Source organism: Kryptolebias marmoratus, linkage group LG11, assembly GCF_001649575.2.
Source record: "Kryptolebias marmoratus isolate JLee-2015 linkage group LG11, ASM164957v2, whole genome shotgun sequence".
Classification (NCBI taxonomy): Eukaryota; Metazoa; Chordata; class Actinopteri; order Cyprinodontiformes; family Rivulidae; genus Kryptolebias; species Kryptolebias marmoratus.
The window spans coordinates 17,918,000-17,930,766 of record NC_051440.1 but is presented as its reverse complement, the minus strand read 5'-3'; the positions used below and the strand labels follow the sequence as shown (position 1 = coordinate 17,930,766).

The following is a 12,767-nucleotide window of genomic DNA, read 5'->3' as shown; positions in this document are numbered from 1 at the left end:
GGCGGGGAAAACAATAAGAATGGGTTTGCCAGGTCCTCAGGTAATGTTCTGAATAAAAACTTTTCTAAACTAGGTTGTGACGACGTACGGATCAGGGGTGTAGCCAGAAACAGGTTTACAGGAGGGTCACCAAGTTTAAAATAAATGGAAGCTGGGAAAATGTTCGCTTTTACGTCGTCTTTGTTGTTTCCAAACATTCAGCTTCTGATCCACTAAACAGACAGAAACTTGTGACCGTTGCAGGAAAAGTTTATTTCAAAACAAATACTTTCATTTTAAAGAGCTTGAAAGTCTTTCAAGCGATGCTGAGATCACGTAGCTTGATTGAAATGCATGAAAAGGATTTAAAAATCAAAGATTCTGCATGAATTTGTTTTCGCTGAACAATGAAAAGTTGCAACCTGTCACGAAAACTGGCATCATTTCAGTTCGAATCAGGAGCGCTTCGGTCAGACTAAAAATTAAATTTCGCAGCTCAAATGTATAACTGGTAATTATTATTTGGGTATTTTTCCTGAACAGAATTAGTGCAACTTCCATACTCAACCAGTCAATGAAAATGGACTTATATATATATACCTCCTTACAATGAAGCCGATCTACTGATGAATTATAATAAACTGTATTCAGATAAAAGACCAACTGAACCGGCTTCAGACAGCAGCCAAATGTAATAAATCTGTAAAGTTCAGACAATATAACCTTATAAAATCAACAGTATTTACATAATTTACTAAGGTTATGTAACTGGTAGCCTTTCCTTTATTTAGTTCTTGTTAAACTATGAGTGGGCGGGTCTTGTCTAAAGTCCATACAATTTAAGCCCCTCCCATAGTCACGCCCCTTCATCAGACTTCATCCCACAAAGGACAGAAGACTTTTGAAAGACTGTTTTTTTTTTTTATCATTTTATTTTCTAAGGTAACATCTGAACCAGAAGGGAAAAAAGGGATCTAAATATTAAATAGCTGCAATTGAAATAACAAATTTCCTCCGATCTGGATGCAAATACCAATAAAAATAATGTTAGGCGTCCAAACTTTAAGACTATATTCATGAGGTAACTGCATCATGAGCAGATCTGACAGAAACGTTTAAATAGTTTCAGATTTAGGTGTATGTGTGCTGTATGAAATTGCCAACATCCGTTAAGGTGCAAATGAAATTAAATGAGCTCTAACTTTGCATTCAGATAGTGTTACTGATTTAAGGAGCGATATCTCAGACTCTGAGGCACGCAGCAAGGCGTGGGATGTCTTCTGAAGGTGACGTCCATTTTGGCGAGATGGTTAAACGCTTCGTTTTGTGACCACAATTTAGACCGAGTCCGTTTCTTTTTTTAATGTGTTGATTAAAGGAGAGTCAACGGGCGGCGACGTGGTTCCAAAAGACGCCCAACCGTGTAGACCTGTGTGTTTAAGAGACTCCAATTTTAAAGCAAGGTCGCTGCCAGAGAAAACCATAGAAGTCTCTGGGACTCCAAACCCAATGAACCTGCAGCCCGTTGCCACTTCAGAGACAGCGACTAGCAGCAGACTGTACCGTCAAAAATCACTGTCCCTGTTTATAAAATCCTCACAAAAAAACCTCTCGAGTCTCAGTCCCCCCTGAAGTGAAAAACACTGAGTCCCAGCTCCACCAGGGCTCCACCCAGCAGCACCCACAGAGGGACACACACCACACTGACCAACATGTTGGCGAGCTTCTCCAGGCGGGAGCACAGCGCCAGGCAGAAGGCCAGCTTCAGCAGCAGGGCCGCCAGGTACCAGATCCTCCTCCTCAGGCTCTGCTCCCCGTCCCTGGGGTCAAAGTCCGGCACGCAGCGCCCCGCCATCTTCACGATCAGCATCAGGATGAGGATGGTGTCAAAGGTCAACACGGGCAGGAAAATCAGAAACCAGCTCCAGTGGATTTTGGAGTCCAGCTTGAGCACCAGCATGATGAGGAAGATTAGGGCGAAGATCCAGGAGAGGAGAACCCGCTGAGCCAGGGACATCTTCATCGAGGACGGAGCGGCAACAAGCCGGGGTCATCAGGAGGAAACAGAGACCGAAACACGCACCTGGAAGGAGCACAAACACTTTATCTTCCTCTACATTAACAACACGGCCGAGGACAACTAATAACCGAAGTTCGGGCTCGAATAAAAATAAACAAACACATCAACTCCACCTAGCATTAGCACGAACCTTAACTTGGAACAACGTTCAGACATCTTACCGAGTTTACGAGGAGAGTCAGTTTGTTTCCTTAAAGCCACAAAACTCTTCGGCAAGAAAAACAAACTTGGATACATTTAAAATAATCAGTTTTTAACAGCAAAATTACCGCGCCGTAGATGTTAGCTTCTAGCTAAAACTCGCTAAGGCAGGACTTCCGGTTTGTGTTCGCGAAACTGAATCGGTTTCCGGCGCTTCTTTTCAAAACAAAAGCACGACTCACCAACTGATGCGACTTTTTTGTCTTTATAAAGCAAAAAATAGATGACAAATTTTCACACAATTCTAACAATAGATTAAGTAGCCACATATTTTTTAAAACTGCCAACCTTATTTTTTATATGAGTAAAATAATCATATATGTTTCAGTGAATGGAAAAGCAGCAGTTTTAATAACTAACTTAAATAAATAAAAAGTGTTTCCACCTAATTGAAAGCCAGACAGATGTGGGTGGCCTGTAGCTTATTTTTGAACACACTTACACAGAAAATAGTTTTTTTGGTTATTTTAAGTTATCAATGCTCATTGAGCTAAAAACTCTTCAATTATCAACCTTCAGTTTTCTGTTTGTTTTTTAAACTTGAAATTAATAACAAAAACCATGCCTGTTAGTCAGTCAGTATAAATGATAAAATAAACTTAAGCATATTGGGATTTACTTTGTCTTGTTAACTAAAAAAAAAAGTGAACAATAAATAAATAATTAAGGACTTAGCATTTCTTGAAGGAATTGATTTCATTAGGTAACATTAAAGTTTTAAACAGGTTTTGGGTATGACTCTCAGCTACCACCGCACCAAATTTTAACTTCATATTTGTAAAACTGACTGAGTTACATCCATTTTTACGTTTCGTAATGCTGATTGGTTGTGGCACCCATCTTGAATCGGGTTTACTCCAGAAGTTAATCATATGTAGACGTTCATCCAGTGATTACTTTCTGGGTTTCTTTAAAACGTGTCCCGTGGTTCATGAGATATTTTGCTAACAGACAGAATGGGCTAAAATCATAATCGCCTCCCTCATTTTGACGATCACAACCTACTTGTACCTATAGATCTTCCCCTTCCCTCAGTAATCTTTGCGTCTCCTTACACATGAAATATGAGATATTTCTTTTTTATTTTTTTTAATATTACTCAAATGCATTTATTTATTTTTTCCTGGGCTAGTATAACAAATTAATACAAAGTACAACTCCATAGACATCATAGATTGTCAAAAAAGTAGGTACAAAACGCTTGAGGTAAAACATCATTAAAAAAGATTCATTCAAAAAGCCCTTATTAACAATTCAATTAAACCGACGAGAAATGTTCACTGTACATTATCTAGCCATCCTAAAAAAACAAAACAAAAAGAAAAACAATACATTTTTATTTACATGGTAGTGGTGGTGCAAAATACAGTGTAAGAGACGACATTCAGTTGAAACTTTCCTGTTTTTGTCAAATGTAAACAAAGAAACAAACAAAAAAAACATTATTGTATTTGTTCGTCGAAGCCCCTCAAAGTCAACGTGGGAAAGCAAACGCGGCCGCAAGGAAGGTCATTTTGTATCGTTTCAGATTACGTAAAAACAGAACTGATCAATGAACTTGGTAAAGTTTGTAGTACTTCTATGATCCTCTCCCCAAGAGAAGAAAATCTGAAGTGTATATATATATATATATATATATATATATATATATATATAAATGTAACCTCATTGGACAGATTTGAATCTTTTCACTGAACTAAACAAAGAATCGGCCACTTTTTAAATTAAAAAAAAAATCTTCCTTGTAGTTAAATCAGTTTATTTTTTCTGCTGGAAACAATTCTTTAGATGTGACTCACTGATATGTTGTTTTACTTATAAATAACATAAAAAACTTACTCTTTTTATTTTGCATACAATACTTTTCAGTTGCAAACTACATGCACCATTGCACATTATTAGCCGGGGACTAAGTTTCAGCTGCAGATTAATACATATTTGATGCTCCGTTAGGCTTTTAACTGAGGCGGGCTCCAAGAAAAAAGACTGATAGTGCAACTGAAGCTTTCTGACACGAAGCAGGAAATTTAATTTGGCTACAGATGCGTTGCCTGTTAATAGTACGAGTTCACTGAGGGTTTTGGTTGCAGAAGCATCCTTTAGGAGCGACTCATCTTCAGTCCTGCGACATCAGTACCACTTTCATGTCGAGCTCAACATGCACAATGTCTGTTTTTTTTAAGATGTTTAAATGTTACATTAAGAATTAAAATGTTTCATCCACCTTGGAAGAATGTTGTCTTGTTGTACAAAAAGTAAAAAGGAAGATGGTACCCATTTGTTGAAATGAAGTAAGTAGAACATGTTTGTTTTTTTTTTCCTCGTAATAATTTCGTACACGCCCGCCGTGGCTCGCCTAAAAGCCACCACGGCTACACAGTGCTTTGCCTGCTCTCGCGGCTGCGCCCCATCGTCTCAGAAGAGAGACGCGGGAACTCGATGAATATCCCCTCTGAGTCTGAGCCGGCAGACTCTAGCACTTGTCCGATTATGGTCTCGGGGCTGGACGATTCGCTGGGCGGCGTGGAGGACGCCCCCATGCTGAGGTTGGTCACCGTCGTCGTGGCCTCGGTGCCGTGGAGCGCCCCGGAGGAATGCAGGATGGATGGGGACGACAGAGTCAGGTCCATGGCGCCGGCTCCGGCTCCTACGAATTAAAACACCTCTGCGTTATTATGGATTTCAGCTTCGTAACGGGGAAGCGGACGTCCGAACACCTGCCTCACCGTTGAACTGGGAGCCCACACACAGCCTGTTAGAGGAAGGGCCCGACAACTCCGGTCCCGGAGCCAGGTCGGAGTACGCCAGCCCTTGTTCCTCCAGGCACGATATCATCTCACAAGCTGAGTGGCGCCGAATTCCTCCGCTGCCAACCGAGCTGGCGTCTGGGTCGTACTCGGCCACCGGGGTCAGCAGCAGGGGGATGTTGTAGCTCTTCGATCGTACCACAGGGTTTTTAGATGGCTGGTCTGCAGACTTGGGCCAGCCCCACGACAAGCGCTTGTCTGGAGGACAAGAGAGGGTTTCATGAAGACGCAGCACCCCACAGATACAAACATCCGTTGTGATTACAGCGTTTCCGACTGACCAAAAACACAGCACTGATCTTCAGCCTCGTCCCCAGAGTAAAGGCCGTGGGTGCCCAGGTAGGGCGAGACCACCTTCTGAACCAGGGACTCTAACCGTAAGTAGTCCTCATTCACACCGCGAGACTCATGGACCCCCTGAGAAACACAAGTTTCATCAAATACATCAAAATACAAATTTATTGTCATGTTCACACATACAGGTTGTTCTCTAGTTTAAGTCTTTATGCCGAGGGCCCTAAAAAAAACAGCAAATAAATTAAAACTCACTTCATTTTTTCTGATTTTAAGAATAAAACAGTTTTAATTGTTGAGTCGTAAATCTCCTGAGTGTTTAGCATCATGGTCAGTGGGTTTAAATCTGACTTGGATCCCTTTCTTGATCTAATGTCTTATTTTGGGGTTAATCTGGACTTTTGGTAAGCTCCTCTTTGTTTTGTTAGCTCAATCCTGCATCGTAAATCGGGTTTTAATTCGTTAGTAATCAGCACATTTCAATTTTCTCAGTGTTTACATCTTTTGGTTTGGATCCTTGAGTTTGCAGATATCCATGTTTAGTCAAGTTTTTGTTAAATTTATTGATTTTTGTTTGTTTTATGGTGTTCTGAAGCACTTCTGCACTCTTTGTCCTGCATTTGGGTCCTTTTTCAGCTATTTCCCTTTAATTTATAGAAGCAACACGACGCAAACCCACTGACTGTAGCGGGGGGAACAAGACACTGAGAAAACCAAAATGAAGGTCGGTTTATTGTCTGAAGGCTCACCTGTAGGATGAGCAACATCTGCGTGACGGAGGGGGGCACGCGAGCCCGCGGCCGGGACAAGGCGTCCTCCAGCTTGACGCTCAGGACAATGGTGTTCCTGAAGTGGAGCAGAGCCAGCTGCCTGACGGAGGGCTCCTTACCCTGCAGGAAACACAGAATAAGCATCAGTCAGGGAAAAAAAAACGTAGCTTGTTGAAAGAGCAACTAAAACGAGCAGACTCCTCGGGACGCCGCGCACCTGAACTGGGTGAAAAATGGCCTGCAGCATGGAGAGGACGTCACAGAAGAAAAAGTCCCAGGTCTCCGCCAGAGAGTCCAGTAACTTCTGACCTGCGTGAATCAGAAAGGAACAAGAAGATGAGCTGATTCTGCAGCAGAAAAGATTCCCTGACTGCGTTCAAACTCAGCCGTACCTTCGTAGAATCGTATTTTGTCACGCAGGATGACCATCCCTTTCGTCAGCAGCTGGTTCTGTAAGGTACAGACAAAAAGTGAAGTGATCTTCAGGAAATACTCCTGCCCGACACACTGCGGTCACCACAGAGGGCTTCATGTGAAGTGCAAAAAGAAGTAGAGATGTTTTACCTGGAGATATTCCGAGAAGAAGGAGCCCAGCTCAGTTTTTAACAGATGTCTGGAGAAACAAATATTGGACATTTGTCTTTTTTTTCTTAATCTTAAAAACATTTAATCAACAAAATTCAATAACGCAAGAAACTAAAGGTATAGTTCAGATCTTTTGGAGTGACGGCGTTCTGTGGAAAGATTACAAACAATTCATTTAAAATCAGGATTAAACTATTTCTTTGAATGACTTTGAAGTTTGTTGAGGACTGAAACAGGACTTTGAAAACCTTTACATCCCCACCAGTTTCACATCACACGGTCATTCGAGCAGAAATGTGAAATTACTGCACAGAGAGTGCCACAGCCAGCTGCTGCTGCAGCTATTTGTGCTTGAAAATATCAACAATCTAGCACTGATATAATCCAGTCCAACCCTACAGAACAGTAAATAAAAAACGCACCTGACACGGAATAAAAATACAAGATAGAAGATGTAAAAAAAAAAAAGAACAAAAACAAATAAAACGTGAGGAATGGTGTTCATCTCATGGTGTTAAACGTCAAAGTGAAGAGAAGAGACCCGACTGAAGTCCACAGGAAGCTCATTCCATAATTTAGGAAATGAAACAGAAAAAAAAACACTCTCCTTCCTGAGCGTAGGTGTCGTTTTTGGGACGTCTGTAAAGATTTATAAAGCAGGAACCAGTTTGAAAGTTGTTTTAAGATGGCTGACCGGCTGTCAGCTCGTCAATCCGGTCAGAATTAAACTCTGTTTCTCCAAAGAGCTGCAACATTTCCACAGAGCCCCACTTCAAGAGACCTGACCTATGCCTTTAAGTTGTTTGTGAACGTTTAAAAACCTGGATTAGAGCAATTAAAACCCCATTTAATGTCATAATCGTGCTGCTTCATAACAACAAACACAAAAAAAAAGCTCCGGTGGAAAACATCCGATCGTCCCACGGTACATTCAGATCCTTCTGTGTGCTCAGAAACTTTGAGTGTTTGTGTTTTTGTGGCTTCTTCTCTGAATAATTTCCCCCCTCGGCTGACACAGGGGCAGATAAAAGTGATGGGTCTGCTTCTGGGAGATAATGAGATATCTGGTCTGACCACATGAGTCCTCGGAGCCCACATACACATCGTACACAAACAAGGTCATTCACAAGAAAACATGCAGTCAGCAGCAAACAGGACAGACAGTAATTACACCCATTATAGCACAAAGTGAGATCAGACGCCTAAAGTAAAGACGTGTGTGTGTGTGTGTGTGTGTGTGTGTGAACCTACCGGACGCCTTCATTAAGGGTGTAAAGTTCGTTTTCAGCCAAGCCTTTCTTCTGGAAGACGGCGATGACAGCATTGTGGATGCTGCAACAGAAAAACAAACACCCCACAGCTCTTTGGTGACTGTCCTGAACGCACCACATTTTCACCCCCCACCACCACCCCGGTGCGACAGGGTCTACCTGTTCCAGGTGGCGTTGGCTCCCGCCCGCTTCTGCTTCTCCCCTCTGTCCTCCGGTGAACTTTTCTCACTCTTCCCGAGCTCGCTGAGGCTCGGGGAGCTCATCAACTTGAGCCGGTGCAGAGTCCTCATGAGGCGGATACGGGGAGGCGGGGAGAGAGAAAAGAAGGGTTAGGGTTCAGGAAACGCGAGGAGATGGCTGTAGGGGGGGGGGAAAACAGACCAAGCAAAGAGCAGGCGGTGGCAGAGAAGAAGAGAAGTAGGACAGAGCGGTGCATGCTGCGAGACGGGGGCTCTGCGCTATAAGAGCAGGAAGGGTGGAGTCCAGCTGGGAGGTGAAGCACGGTGTCACTGCACCGCCCGGGCTCTTGGAGCAGAAAACAATAGCACCCGCTCTGCTGGGGGCAGCCTCTTCCTCCTTCTCCTCCTCCCCGCCGCTACAACACAGCCATTGATGCAAACAAATATTTATGCAGAGCACAGATGCCGGAGGAACTGCAGGGTAAGCAGGCCCGAAGCTGTTGCTGCGCTTGTGAAGAGGAGGAGGAAGTCGTGTGGGTTTTTCTTTTTCTTTTTTTTTTTTCCTGTATTGACAGCGGCGAACAAATGGAATAGGAAGCAGGGACACAATAAAAAGGACAAAAACAACAAGAGGGTTTTCCTGCTGCTCCACAGCTGGCCGTGAACCGGCCGGGACGACAAAAAGCAACACAAACAGGAACCTGTCCGAATATTTGACCTTGCAGTTCTTTTTCCTCTGGCCTAGAAGCTCTTTTAGTGAAGATAATAAGTCACAAATAAGAGCCGTCTTCAAAATAACAAATAAGAACAGCGACGGCCCAAAAACAAGAGTGCTGCCAACCGTATGTAACACACCTGTCAGAAAATCCCGAATCCACATGTCTAGAGTTGGAACACAGACATGGTTCGCCTGTGACCTTGACCTTTGACCCCTGTGACCTTGAAATCAACAGGGATCACCCTTAACCCTAACCCCAGGTCAGCGAAGAGAAAAATGCCTACGTTTTGATGTATAACTTGCACATGTACAAAAAAAGAGATGTGGGAGTAAGAAGAGTTTGTTTCCAAAACTTTGTTAGACATCATCGACTGTCAGCCGAACATTCTGTGGAAATCATCAAACTTAAACTGCGACTGCGTGAAAACTTTAAAAGATATGAAAATGCCAGCTCAGACGTGTAAAGTCCAGCTTCTTGCGATCTGTTTAAACTTTGAATGATGTTTCTACGGTGAAGTCTGTCTGAGCTGCGGCGCTCCTAAGAGGGCAAGGTTTCGCCAAAATCCCATTGATCTCCATTGTCCTACGCTGTGTACCCCTGCCTAAAGTCCCAGCACACCAAGTCCAATCAGCTGCATGTTTTGACAAGATAAAACAGGATGCCTTAAAAAAAGAGGCTCATCCAGGTTGTTCCTCCAGCAGATGAGCTGCATTTGAAGGTCGAGTCTTTAAAGAAACAGGAAGACTTTCAGTAAAGATCTGACACCTGAGAGATGAGATGCATCACTCTTCATCCTCAGCTGATAGGAGTCAACGGAGTCTGAAAATGTTCAGGTACTGGATCGAAAACGAGCAAAATGAGGCAGCTTCAGAAAGCCTAAAGAAATGTTCGGACCGTTTTAAGAGTCTGGCTCCTTGGAAGGAAAATATAAAGACTTAATCTAAAATCTAAAATCTAAAAGGACCGACTCTTTCAACACCCTCAGCCACGGTTTTCTAAATTTTGTGACCCGTTGTTGATAATATTAATGCACACAGAGATTAGGAGAAAACAAAAAGGCCAATGTGGAGAGACTGTCCTGCGTCCTGAGCTGGACAGGTCCACAGACCGTCCTGGGACAGTCCCTGCTCGGCGGATTTACCGGCGCCGTCCCTCTGAGTCGGCAGGCGCCACTCTCCGATTCCTGACATGTTTCAGGGGGGTCTCGTCGTCACGCACAGTTTCAGGGGCGCCCTGTCAAATACAAGCTGATGACGGCGATGAGTTCAAACCCACGCAGTCCTGGCGCGCTCTCGGTAAACAACAGAAAACGTGAAAAGCAGCAACACCAACAAAAAAGGAGCGAACTGCAGAGACCAACATAAATCCAACATCCGGCTGCTTGATACGAGCAGAAGAGACGGGGTTTGATGAATATTTCATGCACCCGTTGTGACGATGTGAATCCCGTGCAGGAGCTGAGCCCTACCTCCTGATTGGGTGCTCGCTGGGGCTGCTGCCGCCGCCGCCGCCGCCATCGATGTCCGGGCTCAGGGGGGGCGCCGAGAAGGTGCTGAAGTTGAGAGAAAGGGGTCTGGGCGAGGACCGGGAGGCATGCCTCCGCCGGAGTCCATCCAGCATCTGAGCAGGGAAGGAGGAGAAATGAGGAACTGGTGGCACATAAATGAGGCGAGGGCCGTGTGTGTGTGTGTGTGAGGGGGGTGGGTTAAAGGCGCTCAGTCTGAGAAGAAACGACTGAGAGCAGAAGAAAAGCTGAGCCGAAACGACACCTATTTACGGAAGTGGTGTCAGCGAAGCCTTCTCTCAGCACCGGTGTTGCAACCGAGGCGTCCACATCCAGCCGTACTGATTACATCAGAGGAGAAGAAGAAGAAGAAGAAGAAGAAAGGAGGAAATGCATGTTCGTACACGCAGCGGAGAGCGAGCGAACAGTTCCTGGAAGAAGCTGTGAGGGTGTCTCCCCACAGGGACACCGTGTTCAGAGACGCACCGTCTCCCCCACCCCTGGTTTGAGGGGACAACAGTCTGCGTCCTCACTTCACACACACACACTCCCGCATCCTTTCATCTCCTTTCATTTATCGTTTTTTATAGGCTGTGTGTTCAGGAAATTCCGGCCTGAATGTGAATACATGGGGTTTGGATCTCAGACAGACTGTCTAACAGATGAAACGCCACGCCAGTCTGGGCATTTCTGCTTTTGTTCTCCTCCTCCTCCTCCTCCTCCTCCTCCTCTGATCAGCTTCGACGCCTCTTTTTAAGGTTCATTCCGCTTTATTTCCGCCACCTCCTCCCTCCCAAACGTGAATTATTATAACATGGCATCTTAATTTGACATCAGATTCCCAAATCGATCGGCGCAGACATCAACAGTCCACGTTTAACCCACGGGAAGAGGAGGAGGAGGGAGGAGGAAGGAGGAAGGAGGGGGGGGGGGGCGTTCAGCCAGTCAGCCGTGCGTACGTGGAGCTTTTTTTTAAATATATTATTTATATTTATTTATACCTGCATGGAGGAAATGTTGAGGCGAGCTGGTGGAGTAAACAACAGCCGCTGCTGAGAGTACGCGCGCGGGCACGCGGCCGCGGAGTATTAAAGGGGAAAAGCTGCGTGGAAAAAGGCCACAAAGTTGCCCAGCGCGGCGCGCCTCAGCTCCGCACTCACCGTTCCTGGTCGCTCCCGGCGGGATGAAGCGGCTACCGTCCGGGGCTCATCGGCGGGAGGCTCCTCTGCTGTTTCCCCGCCGGCGGGCGCTGCCCCGCGGGCATCAGGGCGCGGACGGCACGGTGGAGGGCGTCGGGGGAGTCCGACCTCTCATTCATGAGGCACGAGCCTTCGCGTCGCTCTCCTCTCCGGCTCGCGCCCGCTTTGTTTTGACGAGATGCGAGGAGCCGAAACCTGGCCGCGGCCGCGAGCAAAAAGCACGTGCACGCGCGTTGTGGTTATTACTATTCTTCGTCATCATCATCGTCGTCAAACGAGAGGAAGAGCAGAGCTCAAGAGACCCTGCAGAAGAACAGTGAAGACGATGAACACTAGCTAAAAGCTAAAGAGCAAACATTAGCTAAGCTAAAAGAGGGAAACATTAGCTAAAAGCTAAACGAGTAAAACATTAGCTAAAAGCTAAAAGAGCAAACATTTGCTAAAAGAGCAATACATTAGATAAAAGCTAAAAGAGTAAAACATTAGCTAAAAGCTAAAGAGCAAAACATTAGCTAAAAGTCATAAATAGCTAGCTAAAAGCTAAATGTAGAAAAACATTAGCTAAAAGCCAAAGGCAGAACAGTTATGTTTTACGAATGAAGTACAGTTTCATGGCATTATTTATAGGTAAAACAAAATCATTAAAAAATGTTACATAAACAAAAGCCTAGCTTAAAGCTAAATATAGAAAAAGGCTAACTAAAAGTATCAAAAAGCTAACCAAGGTCAGTTAACTTTATATAATGGATGGTTTTGATTTTCTAATATAATATAGTATAAAATATAAGTGCTTTTATGTCTTTGAACATTGATATTTAATCTATGTTTAGCTAATATAAGTTGGACATATAAAGTACTGATTGTGTTACGATATTGATAATATGTAAGAAATAATTTAAGAATTGTTTTATAAACAAAAGGCAAAATGTTAGCTAGAAGCAGCAAAGGTGTGGCTAAAAGCTAAAGGTATGAAACAGCTAGCAAGAAGATAGTCTCAAGCAATTTGAAAATGATAAAAACTAGAGAAGTTGCATTTCCTGCGAAAATGCAGTGTGAATGCTTTTTTTGCTGAATGNATTTTGCTGAAAGCGGCTGAAGATATGCTGAACAGCTGAAGTTGATGCAAAAAGTGGAACAGAAGCTGATTTGTAGAAGATTTGCATAAGCTAGAAGAACAAA

General features: G+C 44.1%; 3 protein-coding genes across 5 annotated transcripts in view; 1 reads left to right on the top strand and 2 right to left on the bottom strand.

The window, feature by feature from the left end:
- Positions 1 to 233: 233 nt before the first annotated feature.
- tmem60 (transmembrane protein 60) lies at positions 234 to 2,407 on the bottom strand. The gene is made up of 2 exons (XM_017423053.3): positions 2,221 to 2,407; positions 234 to 2,062 (listed from the first exon to the last, which is right to left on the bottom strand). The coding sequence occupies exon 2, from the start codon at positions 2,000 to 2,002 to the stop codon at positions 1,598 to 1,600; it is 405 nt and encodes a 134-aa protein (XP_017278542.1). The 5' UTR covers positions 2,003 to 2,062; positions 2,221 to 2,407; the 3' UTR covers positions 234 to 1,597.
- A 1,595-nt stretch (positions 2,408 to 4,002) lies between these two features.
- On the bottom strand, positions 4,003 to 11,785 carry prr5a (proline rich 5a (renal)). Its single transcript, XM_017423061.3, has 11 exons — positions 11,550 to 11,785; positions 10,354 to 10,505; positions 8,147 to 8,272; positions 7,968 to 8,048; positions 6,696 to 6,744; positions 6,524 to 6,581; positions 6,349 to 6,440; positions 6,111 to 6,251; positions 5,349 to 5,484; positions 4,987 to 5,265; positions 4,003 to 4,907 (listed from the first exon to the last, which is right to left on the bottom strand). Exons 2-11 carry the CDS (start codon positions 10,503 to 10,505, stop codon positions 4,633 to 4,635), a joined length of 1,389 nt encoding a protein of 462 aa, XP_017278550.1. The 5' UTR covers positions 11,550 to 11,785; the 3' UTR covers positions 4,003 to 4,632.
- Positions 10,668 to 12,767, top strand: part of rad52 (RAD52 homolog, DNA repair protein) — an 8,814-nt gene continuing 6,714 nt past the window's right edge. The window contains exon 1 of one of the 3 annotated variants that reach the window (XM_037978360.1): positions 10,668 to 11,147. The gene's annotated coding sequence lies outside the window, so the exon portion shown is untranslated. Of the gene's footprint in view, positions 11,345 to 12,767 lie in introns of all 3 variants that reach the window. The other 2 variants (XM_037978359.1, XM_037978358.1) reach the window with 2 other exon arrangements.